The sequence below is a fragment of the Simochromis diagramma genome, unplaced genomic scaffold (genome assembly GCF_900408965.1).
Source record: "Simochromis diagramma unplaced genomic scaffold, fSimDia1.1 OVJJ01000293.1, whole genome shotgun sequence".
Lineage (NCBI taxonomy): Eukaryota > Metazoa > Chordata > Actinopteri > Cichliformes > Cichlidae > Simochromis > Simochromis diagramma.
In genome coordinates, this window is record NW_024386801.1 from 8,530,353 (window position 1) to 8,546,775 (window position 16,423).

General features: G+C 40.8%; 1 protein-coding gene across 2 annotated transcripts; it reads left to right on the plus strand.

The window, feature by feature from the left end:
- Nucleotides 1-571: 571 nt before the first annotated feature.
- fam107b (family with sequence similarity 107 member B) lies at nt 572-16,423 on the plus strand. 2 transcript variants are annotated; one of them, XM_040025583.1, is made up of 4 exons: nt 572-751; nt 12,187-12,358; nt 15,065-15,221; nt 15,393-16,423. In XM_040025583.1, exons 2-4 carry the CDS (start codon nt 12,231-12,233, stop codon nt 15,510-15,512), a joined length of 405 nt encoding a protein of 134 aa, XP_039881517.1. In that variant the 5' UTR covers nt 572-751; nt 12,187-12,230; the 3' UTR covers nt 15,513-16,423. The 2 variants fall into 2 exon arrangements, with proteins under 2 accessions (XP_039881517.1, XP_039881516.1); XM_040025582.1 differs by lacking the exon at nt 572-751 and adding an exon at nt 10,969-11,181.

The window sequence follows — 16,423 nt, forward strand, 5'->3', positions numbered from 1 at the left end:
TCAGGTGTGGTAACACAGCATTTTTGTTCTTACATATTGAGATAATGTCCAAGATCTCAGTTAGCTCATATGAAAGTCAATACATATGAAAACCTGTCCTTAAAAACAAAAAACAAGTGTGCTATCAAGCAATGTATTCACATGGGTGATTAGCAGCTGTAATAACAGGAAGCAGTTATTGTAAAAGATAAAGAGGCTGCACAAAAGGAATAAAAAAGATTGCATATCAGAACTTCCCTAAAACAAATTACAGTTCAATTTATGCTTTTACGAGGCTGGGAAATTTCTGTTTACATACATACATGTTGTGTGTCACACGATTTATGAAGATTTAGTTGTTGATGCCTGGTCCCTCCACGCGTTACATAATTTTTACAAGGCCACTGGCTTTAGATAACACATGTCACCTATAGCCCAGTTTTCAGTAAGAAACCTGGTAACGTTCAATTCGTGCACGCCCCGCCCTGAGCTCGAGGAGTCCCCACTCATCTTCTCTCCGGAGCAGATGAAGAAAGAGGAGGAGGAGGAGCCCCTGTGTGACGTAACTCCATCCCTCCCACCCCGTTTAAATTTACATTTTCTATGGGTCCTGACTGAGTGTATGTGGAGCCGGAGCTAACAGATTCCACAGGGAGACACACCTCAACCCCAAGAAGTGACCCGGAGACGCACCGATGTGGCTCAAACCACTTTGTCACTTTAAATATTAAACAACCCGAGTTGGACAAGTCGCGTCGGCTTCGACTTTGAGGTAGGTGTGTGTGTATGCGCGCGCGTGCGTGCGTGGCTGGAGCTCGTGCTGTTTTTCTCCTGAGCTTGCTTCACAAGTGCACTAACAAAAAAAGCGGCGCGGGTATAGCTAAGCGACCGGTTTGGGGTTTCGAAACTAGAAAGTGTCTAAGGGCAAACGAGCAAGCCGGAGAAGAGAGAGAATGAGATTGCAGAAATACAAACTCTTGTTTCATTGTCTCCTTTTGTTGCGGCGCATGACTGTAGCCGACGGGACAGTGAGGAACAAACACGTTGAGGTTGTTGTTTCCACACGCACAGACAACAGTTTGGTTTTCTTAGAGCAGGTAGCGTTTGTGGCACTTGATACTTTGAGGAAACAGCAGAGGGGAAAAGCCTTTATTATAGTTCCCCTTCTGTATCTGTGTGAACCTGTGAGGGCTTAAAATGCCAACAATGCAAAGGCTACATATGGTACTCCTGCTTTTAAGCCAGTTCATAATCCTTTACCCCAAAACCATGTATTTTGTGTTTGCAGTTTGTACCACCAGACGTTTGTTTTTTTTCCTCGCTGTTCTATTTTTCTTATCAGCCACCATAACCTGTACATAGCACTTCAGTATTTACTGTTGAAAGGAGATCAATCGGAGAGACAAATGACATGCGAAGAGACCACATTTTATGGGTGACTGAATCAGTGAGTCAGACTCTGAGTGGAATGGGACAGGAGTGGTTAGGTCTAAGCACATGGCTTCATTCAGAACTGACAAACTGGCCTGTGCTGTCATCAGGCAGAACAACTGTCATGTGAGTGTGAGAGTGTCTATTTTTAAAGTGGCAACAGGTCCGCAAGTCTAAAACTTGAGGCATTTCTTTTTGATAGTGAATTATGTTTCTGTTAAATTTTAACAACAGTAAGCAAACAGGGCAAACCCCAGCTGGAGCTAGAGGGTTGAGTGTCTGTGTGTGTGCGCATGTATGTGTGATTGCTGGGTGGAGGCAAACTAGCAGCTTGGTAAATAGTGCAGAGTAGACCTAAGGTGAGGTAGTTTAACTCTGGCGATCTGATGTTTTAGTGAGAAGAGAGGTGATAAAAGCAGGTGGTTTGAGTGAGTTTGTCGCCGTTTAGGTGAATGGCTTCTAAGAGTGTGGTAGTGGGTGTTTGTGCTAAAGGGAGGGGAAAGTTTTGCACATGTGTTAGTCATTTGGAGGAGAGTTTGCGAAACGATTTACATCTGTTTTCTGATCTTTGAACCCCCTCCTTCCTTCTTCTCTCTCTCTCTCTCTCCTGTTTCTCTTACTAGGTCTGTCTTTGCTGTCTTCCCGTAAGAGCTGATGCCGTCACTGTGTATGTGTGCGTGTGTGTGGTGGGTGTTATAACTGAAAAGCTGCCTGCTTCATTATCATTGCACTCAAAGGAATTTAAATATGTGAATGAAATATCTGAGTTTCCATTCTATAATAGCAAGTGTCCATTAGTGGTTTGGTGCATTTCTCAGATATATCATTACAGAGTTAGAGACCATGTCAAGGAGTCAAACCGACCTCAGGAAAATAAAGGTGTTTGAGTCAGGAAAGCTCAAGCTCAGGCCTTGTTGGTGAAGACTACTTTGTACCAAATGTTTTTAAGCATTTACCCCTGTAATTAGCCTGTAAACTAAGAAAGATTTCAGAGGATCTCTAGTAAAGTCTTCAAGCATTTTTACCAAACACCACCTCACTCTGTCCAGTGCCACTTTTAACATATGTAATATTGTTTAAAGCTTTTCAAATGTGCCACAGTGCTCCTGTTTTGATGCTTATGTCATAGGAATACTTTGTTTTTCAAGATGTTTGCTAGAGTAATTTGTTTGGGTCTTTTGGTTTTGTCCTTTCCTAAGCAGGTATTAAAGAATATCAGCAAGTGTAAGGACAGTGTATTCAATCAGCCATCATCTACTAACTGCAATGATTAAATGGCATTAAGCATTTGCTAAATAGTTTCCAGGCTTAAAGCCAAAATAGTTGTACTTATTCTAGTGTACTCCTCAGGTTTAATAATAAAGTTAGTTCAGTGTCATTATATAAAATACCAAAATGTTTGGTTTGCATTAAAGGACTCCTTAAGCCTGCTTTCTTAAAATATGTTTTCTACAACTGTTTTAGAGAGCTGCTTAGCATTTTAATCTGGCTCTACAGTTTTTCAAAAACAATTTGTGCCCGTAAAGGCTGAATTAAATATTATGATGCAACATAAACACAAGTGATGCAATCCAAAAGCAGGATCGACGAAGGATCTTTCACTCGGCTGCAGTTTTGTTGCAGCGGTTTTACAGTTGGCTGTGTCACGGTTCAGGTGCCGAGTATCTTGATATAGCGCTTGTGTGGCATGCACATCTGTGTGGGGGGGGGCCTGTGGCAACTCAGACATGGAGAGACTTGTTTAAGCATGCTCAAGACTGATTTACTCATGAAAGACAGATTAAGGTGCATGGAAAGGAAAGCCTGAAGCAGAGACAAGTGCACACACCTACAGCGATTCTGCCTCTCAAAGAATCCCATTGATTTTCCTGCTGTTACGCCAGAGCTTCAATCACAATAAAGCACCATTACTGTGCTGACCACTTTGCATAGCATTGGAGAATGGATGGCATGCACACTGACTCTAAATGCTTTCCTCCTTGCGGCTATATCGCGATTGGGAGTCTGAGCTCAATGTATTGGATTAAGCTCATTGTAAGCCCATATCAAGATATATGGTCCTTTCTTTAACACAAACAGGAACATAGCTACACTTCCACAGTAGAAGAGATCCCCATTCTACTAATACTTGAAAATGACTGCGATTTCAAGGTGCGTATACTTGATTTTGGAAGTTTCATCAGGCAAAAGCACAAGATCAAGACTTCTGTCTGTAAAATATGCATGTATAAATCTATTTATACAGGCCTGTATAAGGCCTGTATAAATAGATTTAGACAGATACATTTTACTTAGGACAGGTACATTTTCTGTCATGACGAGCACACTTAATTGAATCAGAGAGAACAAAGCTCCTCATTTAGCCTGTTTTTTGGATACCTGGGACCCTTATTGTTTCTATATGCGTGTGCCCGCACAGTCAGCTTGCACCCCTGTGTGTCTGTCTGGCTAACTAAAGATTGTCTGGTCGCTCAAGGTAACAGTTGTTTTTGGGGGTTTCTTTACTGGCATGTAAACAAAGGAGAACCTCCCAAATACTCCCTGGTGTGCCCTCCAGCCAATCAGATGTGAGATCCCAGATGGGCTCCCCCAGTAGTCGATGAGGATGGGCGTGCCTGCTCCATATGAGGAAAACAGCAGTAAAGCACAAAGCTTTGAATCTGGAGCTGGAACAGACAACAGAGCCATAACAAAGACTTCTTATTTCTTAGCCAGACAAAACAATTATATATTTTTCATTTTCCTGCATGTCTTTCACACCACTATTGAGACAGATATTGGAAATGTATTTTAAAGTGTGTGTGTGTGTGTGTGGATCTTTCTTATGTCTCAGTAAGGAGGACCTACATGAAATGTGCGTATATCTCAGCTGTGCCTGTGGTATATAAGTCTGGATCTTATGCATGTGTTGTGATCTTCATCTCTCCACCTGTTCCCATCAGGTCTGTACATATACGTACAAGAACATGTGTCAGTGCCAGTTGTGAGCATATAGGCGAGCCTTTTGTATTTGACTAACAGGTGTGACCTCAAATTGTATCCCTTCCTGAAATATGCCCTGAATGCGGTTGTCAGCAGTTTCATTTTAACCTTTTGAAGGAGGAAAAACACCCAAATGTTTCTCACTCAAATATGTCAGTGTTTGAATATATTTAGGTCTCTGTGTCCATACATGTATTTGCTGTTGTGCGTCCAAGGCGATAATCAGTGTGCAGTTTCATCACATTCCCACAGCGTGACTCAAAGTGGTGTCTGTGCCTTTTCAATCCATCCCATTCATCCTGTAATCTGCCTCACCCCGGGGGCTCAAACCGTGCAGCAACAGGAGCCACAGCATGGAACAATTTCAGTTCTGTGCTTAACAGAAACTGTCTAACTCGGCATGTTTCAGTTCAACGAGAGAAAGGTCATAGCTAAGCATAATTACATTTTTAAGTAACATCTTAACAACTAATACATAATATTTTACCAGTATCTGCTTCATCTGATCATGTCAAGACACATTTGAAAGATCAGGATACTATTAAGAGATGGAGGCAGTGAGGCTTGTGTTATCATCAGGCAAGACAAATTGCAGCTGAGACACAAAAAGGAGTGGAAGATAACACAGACAGATAAAAGAATTACAGCCACAAGAGACAACCATTTTCAAGTGCAGCTTACAACACAGCCACAAAACTACATTAACAATTGCACATACAGTTATTGCCAAAGTGTGCACTGGGTATGCCAGTTTTGTTTGTTTGTTTGTTTTAATTGAGAACTAGAACCAGACAGGAGAAGTAAAATTATGCATGTTCCTCTACTTTGTTCTGTTCCGATAGTTGAAATTGTCTGATATAAAACAAATGCATTGGTGGGAAAGAACAGTTTAGTTCCTCATTTAGAGTCAGTATTAAAGCCTGATTTCTGAAGAAATATTTTCAAATATTGTAGTTATAATGAGAGGGTTTGACAAGCTGACATATATTGAGATATATATTTTTTAATATATATATAATAAATTAACCTATTATGCCTTTCCTAATTTTCGACCTTATGTGTACTGATGCAATAGTTGATGGGGGTTTTTTTCTTCAACATGGCCTTTTTTTTTTTTTTTTTTTTTTTTTCAGATAACGATGTCCTGTTTGCAAATGATCCTTACAAGCCAAAAGCTCAGGCTTCAGACTGCTACTCTTAAATCTGTATTAAGTCACAGAGAGGGGCCATTATTCTCTTTTATTGTGGTCATTTCAGACACATTGTTCTTGCTCCCAGAAAGAACTGTGTAGAGAGGGAGCTGCCCAAAGGCTGTATTTACAACAGTGGATTAACTAGGGGGCAGCACCAAGGCCCAGTTGTAAGCCCTCAGAGCAGTATAAGATAAGATAATAAGGTTTAATTTTAAACATGCAAAGCTCTTAAAATTTTTTTAAAGGATACAGTATCTGCTAAGGCGCTTATTTATTTATTTTTTTGTTGAGGTAAAACCAAAATATTTGTGGCTCTGTTGTAGATTATTGTATATGGAGCATAAATATGCTTTCTAACTCTAGTTTGTTTGCAGTAAGCCCATATAAGCTGTTGTATCAAGTGGAAGATTTATCAGACCAATACAAAGAAGCTATCGATATTTTGTAAACTGCAGTAGAAGCCAAACAAAAATAATGTATTTACAGTAAGTATCAAGTTGCCAAAGAGAGTAACAGTAACTCAAATGCCTCGATTGAACCCTTTGGCTGGGAGGCGTATTGGTGATTTTTGTTGTCATTGTAACAGCCTGGTACTGACTTGATGCCTCCAGTGTTTTTCAAGCACCCGACGTGCACAGACACATACTGCATAGCACAGCTCATGCCTTTGTCACATGATGCACATTATCCTTTCCTTGTGTGGGTGTTTTCTCCATGTTTGCACATCTGTGGTTTATGAACCCTAAAACCCAGATTGTAAATTCCCATACCCCTGCATTTCCCAAGTGACATCATTGTACTGTGGGAGCGGTCCGGGTGCTTTTGGAGGTCAGTACATGATGAGGCCCCTAAATTCCCCTGCTATAGACCCCCACCCCAAGGCAGAAAACACAAAACAGATCTCAACCCCCAAACTCGGAATACATTTGAGGAGCCCTTTTCAATCTCACTGTATGTTTCTTCTTTGTCGTACTTGGCTAAATATATAATCGCTTCAAAGTTGCTGCGTCTTCACAACTCTGCTCTCTCGGTAGCAATTGTGTGGCACCCTTTCTGACATACCCAGAGTAGTTGGTCTAAACTGAAACTCTTGATGCAGGTGGCAAGAGTGGTATTTGCATTGAGCTCAGACAAAATCATGCCAGTGGCCATCTTTTCTTCTTATCTTACTGGCTCCTTTGCAATATGATGAGCACTACCTAGATAGTCATTTGAACTCAAATTATTTTACCTACAAATGCAAATACACAACAAAACACACAAAAAATAAATGTGGGTATGTGGTATGTGTTTCTAGATGACAGCTTGAATGTGTTTGTAGGTACAGGAGAGTAAGCACGCTTGCCACAATGACTTATTCGTTGTCATGTGGTAAGGCTGTGAATTATCACGTATGTACAGGGAGCCCATACGGGAAATTGTCTCATGGTCACTGGTAGACCGTCAACTCTGTGATTCACTTTTTCAGTCACTTTCTCTTCACACTCACACACAGGGCCATGCTATACCACCCCCATCCTCCCTCAGCTGTCCGTTAAAAGCCCATCTATCTCTGCGTTTTAATTAGGGCCTCCCCTATTTATGGCTGAATGGCCGCTTCATTAACAGAGAGGCTAGGAGATTCACATCCGGATCTGTACAGCTTGTGACACACAGCAAGGCGAGAGAGTCTGTGTGTGTGTGTGTGTGTGTGTCTGTGTGTGTGTGTGTGTGTGTGTGTGTGTGTGTGTGTGTGTGTGTGTGTGTGTGTCTGTGTGTGTAAGAGGGACAGAATGGGGTGTGGGGGTTGCTTCAGGGGTATTGATGACGTAATTTCCCCTGAGGGGTGGACCTCCCATCTGTGAGTGGAATATAGAGGATTTGTCCAAAGTAAAAGCACACTATATGGGACAAGGAAGCAAGATGTATAAGATTAAATGTTAATTTTTTTTTATGGCCACAATCATATGCATCTTATTAAATGTTAATGTGTTGTTGTTTTTTTTTCTTTAGCTCATATGAATCTACAATCAACATATGTCAGTATATATGAATATATGGCCTGAATAGCAATTAATATTCAGATTCAGATTCTTTATCGTATTTAACCAAGAAACACAAAGTCAAACAATACACAGGCTTGGCTCTTCCAAAAATTAGATCCTTTTTTTTTTTTTTTTTTTTTTTTTTAACATAAGCTGCCAAAGCCTACATCAAAACTGGATGCTAAATCTCAGATCAGTGCTTTTCTTAAGCCTAACCCCTGTGTACCTTTTGTACTGGAAATTGCAAGGGGGGGATCTTGGCTCACACATGCTGTAGTGGGTGTGGTCAGCTATGTGTTCACCACCAATGACAGTTGATTGCCCAACCCCACCCTGTGGTGTGCAGATCTCTGGATGGTCTGTGCCTGTGTCCTAGAAGGAGAACGGTGGGGTCAGATGGCAACGCAGGCCACCAGCTGCTCTCCTTGCCTTCATTTTCTGTCTCTAAGGCTGCACCAGGAAGAGGGCCGTTTGTGACTCATGAAAAGCTAAACCATGTCATCGTTCAGTATGGCTGTCAGTGTCTTTGCATGCCCTATCTTGTTAGTCATGCTGATAGTCATCTACTTTTTCTTTGCTCCTTAGTCATGTTCACATCACTAACAATCCCCTTCATTTGTCTGTTTTTTGTTTTGTTTTGTTTTGTTTTTGTGTTTTTTTTCTTAGAGTATCCACAGTATTGTTTTCCCGGCCAGCTTAACATCCCCTTCCATGCTCATTACTGTGCTCTGTTTTGTTTTTATTCTTTTAATGGATGCACATATGTGCGTAAGGTAAAGGACTAAGGGTGAATATGCAGGCTCTAAATTAACTGAAAGAAGCTATTTCTGAACCCAACTCAAGAGTCTGATGGCTTTTGTTGTAAGTAACACATTTTTACATGATGCAGTTTTTTCCCATTGTTTTCCCAAAGCTAACAATTTAAGCCACATTAACATTGTTTTTAAGGCTTTAATTCAGTGCTAAAATTATTTTAATGTTCTAGCGTCTTCACAAGTCCTGCATCACAGTGCTGTGTCACTAAATTGTGGGTGGTGGCTGATCGCCATGGCAACTTAGAGGCTGTTGAGAAATGAGTCCATATAATGAATGTAAGTCTGTGTGCGTGTTAGCTCATATAGCAAAGCTGGCCATGATGATGCAATTCCTTGGCACAATGCTGGCACTCTAGTCGTTCTATCAGCTCTAATGCAGCCTGCCACTGTGGACTACACTTTCTCACACAGTGCAAACACATTGAACTGCTTCCTCTTTTTTAAAAAAATAAAACGACAACAAAAGCAAAACAAGTATCGCTTTTATACAGTGAGAAGAACGAACTTGTGTCAGCAAGATGTGAGTAAGTGTGTGTGTGTTTAAGCCTCCTCGTGGTTTTAACTTTGTGCACTACTGTTTATCTTTTTGTTGGCATTTTTCCTCACTTAATCAATCAGATATTCCCTGTTACTTAATCCAGAAGTGTGATTACCTACAACACAAGAACAGCTCATGAGGACAGCTGGGAGAAAGAAGTTTCTTTTTCCGCTTTTGCTTTTCTCCTTTCCAAGACTCTGTTCTGACCCAGTTTTCTGTTTCTTCTCTAGTTCCCATTGTTTTCACCAACTTTTTTTTTTCTTTCTCATTTTATTGCTGGATGCTCGGATAGTTTGAATCATATTAGTACTGCGCGCTCTCTCCTGGACATCTTGGGGAATGGAGACTCATTATCTGTGTGTGTGTGTGTGTGTGTGTGTGTGTGTGTGTGTGTGTGTGTGTCTCAGTAGTAAGGGTGTGTCTCCAAAACCAATAAACACAGAGGGATTTAATGGGGTTCTTAAAAGCAGAAAGTGCTTTTTTTAAAAACTGTGTGTTGTTGTTGTTGTTGTTGTTGTTGTTGTTGTTGTTATTATTATCGTTATCTTGAGATGTGGTGGAGTTGGAGGTGCACATATTAACACGTGCAATCTACTACATACATTTTAGTGGCTGTTAGTGACAATGTTATTTCATTCTAAACCCCACCGATGGGCAAAGCAGCTGCAGTCAGAGGGATCTTAAGGGACAACATGTTAACTTGTCTGTACCCATCTTAGATTTTAGGTGTACAACTGTAACATGTAGCTTTTTTTTAAAAAAGAAGCCAGAAGGAGCAAATAAACATGCAGAACCACCGGTGATCAAGCTGACTTTAAGCAGTCCTCGAACTTGAGGTTGTAGGTCCCTTTTGAACTCCTTATGTTACTTCCCCTCTCCCCGGGGGCAGAGAGGAAGCAGGAGCAGATGTGTTAAACGGACACTGTGACAACACTGCCAGTCTGTAAGTTCCTGTACCCGTCCAACTCAGCATTAACAGAAGCCACCCTTTGATGTGCCCATCATGTGCGGGTTCACGCAGCTCCTGATTACAGCATCACGCAGTTCTTCCCCTTCTCACATTTACAATCACTATCACTATTTCCTGTGCCAAAAACAAATGCACTTTGACTGCCAGGTTCCTCACAATATTAGAGTCAGTGATGTCTGTGAAAGTAGTGGTAAACTAAACCAGTGACCAGTGTTATTTATGTTGCTTTTCTAAATTAGTTATATGCATAGGTTTGTGATGGCTACATGGGTTGGTAAACACAGGGTTACTCATCTGAGATTAGAAGGAATTGTTTACAACCATGACAACCAGGCAGGAAAACTGTACTATTACCAGCATATCGTATAATATTCTTCAAGGATGTTTCTGTATCATTTCTCTCTCTCTTTGTTCTGCACCCAGTGCAGCCACACACTAGGTGTTTATCCCAGGCTTCTTTGTTATGTAACTGACATCATTTAGCTCCTGGGGATGCAAAAATATCGACCTCTAGTGGTGACTGTAACTCATTGCGTCAATGCTTTTGAATGCATGTTTTGATTTGTGAGGACACACTCCCACTGCCATTGTGTCTGGCACATGCAGTGTGATGCGTCTTTGGAACAAGTAACTGTGATTGGCTGTAAGATCAAAAGCAGCATTCTTTAGTCCTTATCAGCCCATTCTTATCAGTCAAAGAAACACCTGATTATGAGTTTGAGCCATTCGTCAGACCGGGAAACGACTTTATTGGATGGTATATTCAGACAATCATTTAGTAGTCGAGTAATTAATAACTTTACAGTTTTAAAGCTAACAGAGGTCGTAAATACATATTGTATTAATAAAGGTAAAAAGTAAAGATAAAGGTAGCATGAAATTTGATAAGTGAAACATTGTGCATAGTCATAAACTGCCAGAGGTGTGTATTAAAAGTGAATGGAACAATGAAGGTAAGGGAGGGGGCAGAGAGAGAGGGAGAGTGAGAGAGAGAGGGCGAGCGAGCAAGGGAAGGAGGGTTTGTGTGAGCTTAGCTGTAAAACAGACTTTGAACTCCAACCAGCTCAGTAGCAGACAGCTGTGCAGAACAAAGCACGACTCCAGCTTTACGAGATACCAATTAAAAAAGGGAGCCAGAGAGGGAAAGAGGACAGCGTGTTTTAATAGCTTTTTTTGGAGAATACATCCCAAATCAAAATAACAGAGATGGCTACAATGTTCAGATACCCCGTCTTTCCTCATCTGCAGGGTGAGTTTATCATTTCATTTTCAATTTATGTAATTCTTTTGCTTTAATTCAAACAGTAGCTCAACAGTGAAGTAGCGAGTCCTTTTTATTTTAGCTTGCAGAGTCGGTGTTTTAAAGAAACACAAGTATCACTCAGTGCATTTGTTGTATGTTTGTCATGCGGTTGGATCCTGGGATTTTTATGCGCATCGTTCCGAAGTTCCTGATTAGTCATTCTTTGAAGTGGAGCACGTGAGCCATGAGTTCAGATAGGTAGATCGATAACAGTAACTGCTATAAAAGGTATGGTGTTACATGCATACACTGCAACTTGTGAGAGATATTGATCAAACTTGGAGTAAATCACAGCTTTAACTAGAGCACTGCTAAATGAAGAAATAAGTAAAAATATACACCGTGCTGACCCTGAGTACCCCCTGCTATTTCTGTAGTTTATAATGGTTCATAATGAGGGTTTTTGACATGCTGGTTGTGTGTATGAAAATAGGTGAACACTCCATTCGCAACTGTTGCTAGAAATTTCTACTTTATGGTTTCTGCTCCTTCTGTAAAGTTGACCAAAGCAAACGTCTGTTCACATCTGGAGGAGTTCACAGATGTGACTTGGTTTTATTTCAAGCCCACAGACAGCTGTAGGCTGATTCTCTGGGCTAATTCTGTGCTTTAGTAGTTTCTGGAATATTTACATGACACTGTGTGTCAGAAAGATATTAGGCTTTTAAGGGCTGTACCCATTACTGTCCCTTCATTAATATGCATATGTTTCTTATATCATCCATCAAGGGGATGAAATGTTCCTCTTCACTCGGTGTGGAACACTTACGTAATTCCAGTGCTGAGTCCCTTCATCACTATAGAGACCAGTGAAAAACCCTGAGCTCATGCCAGAGTATCTGGCAGATGCTCATATCCTGATTTGCAAGATTTGCAAGAAGTATGAGGTTTCTCATACTGTGTTTAAATCAGTCTCTTTTTTTTCTCTTTTTTTCCCCCCTGTTGATTTAGATCCCTGTGATCCTGGTTTGTCGCTGTCAGCAGGGAGGAGTGTCATGGCGGAACCGGACTATATGGACGAAGACTGTGATGAGCTCATCAAGCCCAAGAAACTGATCAACCCAGTGAAAAGCTCCCGTAATCACCAGGACTTGCACAGAGAGTTGCTCATGAACCAGAAGAGGTCAGCAGATAGAAAAATACCTTGAATCTCACTCCTAGCTGTCACTTGGTGACCACATGTGGTAAATCCAAAACATTTTTTCAGAGAGATTATTTACCTCCCTTTTGTTGATACCAACAGCAAGATTATATTTTATAACGGCAGTTAAGTGTTAAACAAAGATAGCTGCACCCCTATGCCTTTAATAGTCATAGCCATTAAGCAATATTTAAGATTTCCTTATGTTTAATACTGCTAGTATCAAGATAGATAATACTTTATAGTGAGAGGCCACTGAAGTCCAATAGTTTCTAGAACGACAATAAAACATCCCCGTTTGTTTCTGGGTGTAACACAAACTTGTGATAAGAAGGAACGGTTTCACATTCAGGATAATTTAGTTTTATCTTCACTAATGGAGGATGAGTGAATCCAGTAACCTTGCCACTTTCTGCTAATTCCTTTTTGTATCCATGTCAACGACACTGATGCTACCGTATGCCACTGCTGTCAGTGTGGTTGACTTCACTGGTCCATCTAGTTCCCAGCAGCAGTGTAATGTGAGGCTTGGGATATAAAACATTTCATAGAAGCTATTATATATAAAACCTTTGGCAAATATTGGTTATGTAAAAGTCAGAGATGTATGCCATGGAGGAAAATCCAGTCGTGGCTACTGATATTACATGAAACAAAGGATTTTATGGGTCTGTAAGTCTCTGAGCATCAATCAGTGTATGCATACGTTTATATCTTAGCATGTTTAAATGCACATACATACTGGGGCCCATGATTGCCCTTTCAAACTCGATGTTTGTATTTTATCACACCATACAGTGCCAGCAGCTTTGTGCCTGAACTATAAATAGCTCTGTAAACACGCATGCTGGTGACAGCTGTTACATCACAGCAGCAGTTCTCCGGTCTGTCTTAAACCAGAGTGTAATGATTAAAGCAGGGCATTTAAGAATCAGGAGGAAACGGGCCAAAGAGAAATGAAATTCTAAAAAAAAATAGAAAATAAAAATTTTCGGCTCAAACTGCTGCAAAATATTGCTTCTAATAGTCTAGACAGAGGATTTTGACAAGCATCAACCAGCTTTAAGGGGAAATAAACTTTAATGATTGTGCTTTTATCATGTGCTGAGGTATAGAAAGCTGGCCTGCAAAGTGGATTAGTCACAGTGATGAAAGTGGGATGGTTGGATGAATGCATGGATGGATGCTTGTAACGGAGAGGAAAAAAATATGTTATGTAACAGAGATTACAAAACTGTCTCTAGCTGAGGGCCTTTCTCTGCCTTGGCTACCTTAACTGTAATGGCACCTTCCTACACAAACAAAGGAATTTGAGAAATTCAGCCACCACGACTTGCCAGGCATTCGATCAGATGGAGGTAGTGATGTGTGGGATTTTGAACACACATTCCTCTCAGTCTGCCTGAGGGCATGCATTTGGTGGTGGGGTGTGTGCATAGGTCAGTTATTATGTAAACACTGCCCACGGTGAGAGAAGAATGAAGTCAGCATCTTTGTACTGTAGCCTGTCTTACTGCTGTCGCCGACCTTGGCGTCCACCCCTTCTGCGTGAGGGTACTTAAAATCAGCCCACCCAGTCACATCTTGGGCCTTCTGCCCTGCTTCAGCTCACTAAGAGCTTTCTAAGACCCTTACTGACGCAAAACAGGGCATTTAACTGAAGCAGTGACTCTTGATAAAACAGACCCGTGTTGTAAATTAACTCCCACTGCTTTTTGGAACACCGTGAGCTCAGTTATGTAATCGTCTTGATTTAATAATGCATGTAATTAAGGCAGTGCTGTTGCTAAAATGTATCCAGGTAAGGGACGCTGTGTTTTCTTTGAAGACCATCTGTGGCCTGCGTAGATTCAGGCTGTCATAGTGAAAGAAAAATCAGTTGGAGTGTTGGGTAATCTGCATTAAAGGTTTTAAAAAAAATTAAATCAGTAAAGGGCATGGAGATTTGATTTTTGACCAGGCACAGTATTTTTTTCCCTTCTACTGTGCCACTTTATTTGCCCTTAATCCTTTGATCTTTATTAGTTTTTGTCTGTTTATAGATGACTTCAATCCATCTGTTCTTCTTTTTCTTAAATATCCCCATGTCCCAAACTTGCTGTTACCCCCTCAACCCCAAACAACATGTTTTTGTTTTTGTTTTGTGTGTGTGCATTTTTTTTTTTTCTTGTCATGATTTTGGAAGAGCTTAGCAGATTACATAATATTTTGCATCTTTGCTCCTCAGGCTTTCACTTTACTGAGATGTCTTCACCGAGTTGTGTAACAGTCCCACTGGTTTTGCAGTGACTTAAGACATTTTCCGTGTGTGCCGTATGCTTCCCTGCAATCATTCTTGATACTAAAAGACAAAAAAAAAAGGCAACTGGGAAAGAAATAAACAGCCAAGTTCTCACCCATGGTTTCAGCCCACTCTTTCAAAGTCATTTCCTGTGCTGGCAAAAATCATCTTATGCAATTCTTTTTGATGCAGAGCAATCTGCGATTTGCTGGGAATCAGAACTTTCCTGTAACATGATTGCCGTGTTTAATCCGAAAGTCTAATACTAATCTGCATGTCAAAACAGAATAAGGTCATATATTACGCATGAATTTGCATGCCAGTCTCCTTCTGAATGAGGCTTTGCAGTGACATCAGCATGTGTTGATTGAAGCTGACATGCTGTTTCATTGATGGATTCTGCACAGGGGTCTGGCTCCTCAGAACAAACCTGAGCTCCAGAAGGTTCTGGAAAAGAGAAAGAGGGACCAAGTTCTCAAGCAACAGAAGGAGGAGCAAGAAGCCCACAAGAAGAGGAGTGACTTGGAGATAGAGCTCATGAAAAGACAACAGAAACTAGAGCAGGTAAATGATTGATAGACATTGTGTCATTTACACGCTCATAAATCCCAACGTGTACAATGGCTTTTTCAAAACTTTATCTGAGTTGCTAAGCTATCTGTATGTGTTTTGGAAAAACTTGAGTTTCGTGTAAATGTAAATGTAAATGTGAATTTAATGTCTTTATTCCTGCAGCTTGAACTGGAGCAACAGAAAATTGAGGAGGAACAGGAGAACACCCCCGAGTTTGTGAAGATGAAAAGCAACCTGCGCAGGACCAAGCAGGAGACCGACGGGGAGGAACGAACCACCTAAAAAAAAAAAAAAAAAAAAAAAACCATCAGGGGTGGCTGGGTCTGGCTGACTGTGCACATTTTTGTGAGCACAGAGGCAACAGGAGTGTGTGTACAAAGGAGAGAGAGTGTGTTGTGTCTGTGGTACACGGTGGTGACCATGATCTTGGACCTGGCTTTCCCAACCTAGCTGTTCCTTCGTGCAGTGAGGAGAGAGAGACTTTAAAGAATAAAGACCCCCCTCGGTTTGCCTGCAATGGACCGCCAGTACTCATACCCACCCAGCAGCACACAGCACCCCCCACAGGAGGACCTAACACATGTTACATGATTTTTTTCCACAAGGGCGAGCAAGCTTTCAAGGAGCTCTGAGGGAGATGCGACCAAACACACACACACACACACAGGAGTATTTGTCCCCTATGTTTTTCACTCCTTTCTCCACAGCAAGCTCTCATTTCTCTTTACTGTTATTGATGTTGTCATTGTTATTGTTGTTGGGTTTTTTTTGTTTGTTCTCACATTCAGAATCAAAAAAAGGAAAAGCGGACACTGGATGGACTCTTGAAGCTGTGTAATGTAAAAGCCAAACAAATGTGCTTTTATTATTTATGTTTGTAGCTTTTAGCGCTGGTATAGGGGAGGACACTTTTAGTCATTCTGTTTTGTTTTGGGTTTTTTGTTTTTTTTTTTTAAGTTTGTTTTACTGCATAGTATATGAAGCCAGAACAGGACAAAGGGAGTGCGTGGTTGTGTGAAACACTCGAATTCGCTTTATTTTTTTAAATTGTACACATGCCATTTCCTCAGCTAATGCAATTTTGAGCAATAGTAAAACTCCCAGGCATGAGAGTGACTTTTCTTTATATATTCTGTTGTTTTTGTTTTGTTTTGTATGAATAAAAGTGTTACTTAATAAATAATTTAAGTTTT

Coding starts and splice junctions, on each gene's coding strand:
- fam107b (XM_040025582.1), top strand. CDS start 11,139: ATGGCTACAATGTTCAGATACCCCGTCTTTCCTCATCTGCAGG. Junction 11,182..12,186: donor CGTCTTTCCTCATCTGCAGG/GTGAGTTTATCA, acceptor CTGTTGATTTAG/ATCCCTGTGATCCTGGTTTG. Junction 15,222..15,392: donor GACAACAGAAACTAGAGCAG/GTAAATGATTGA, acceptor TTATTCCTGCAG/CTTGAACTGGAGCAACAGAA.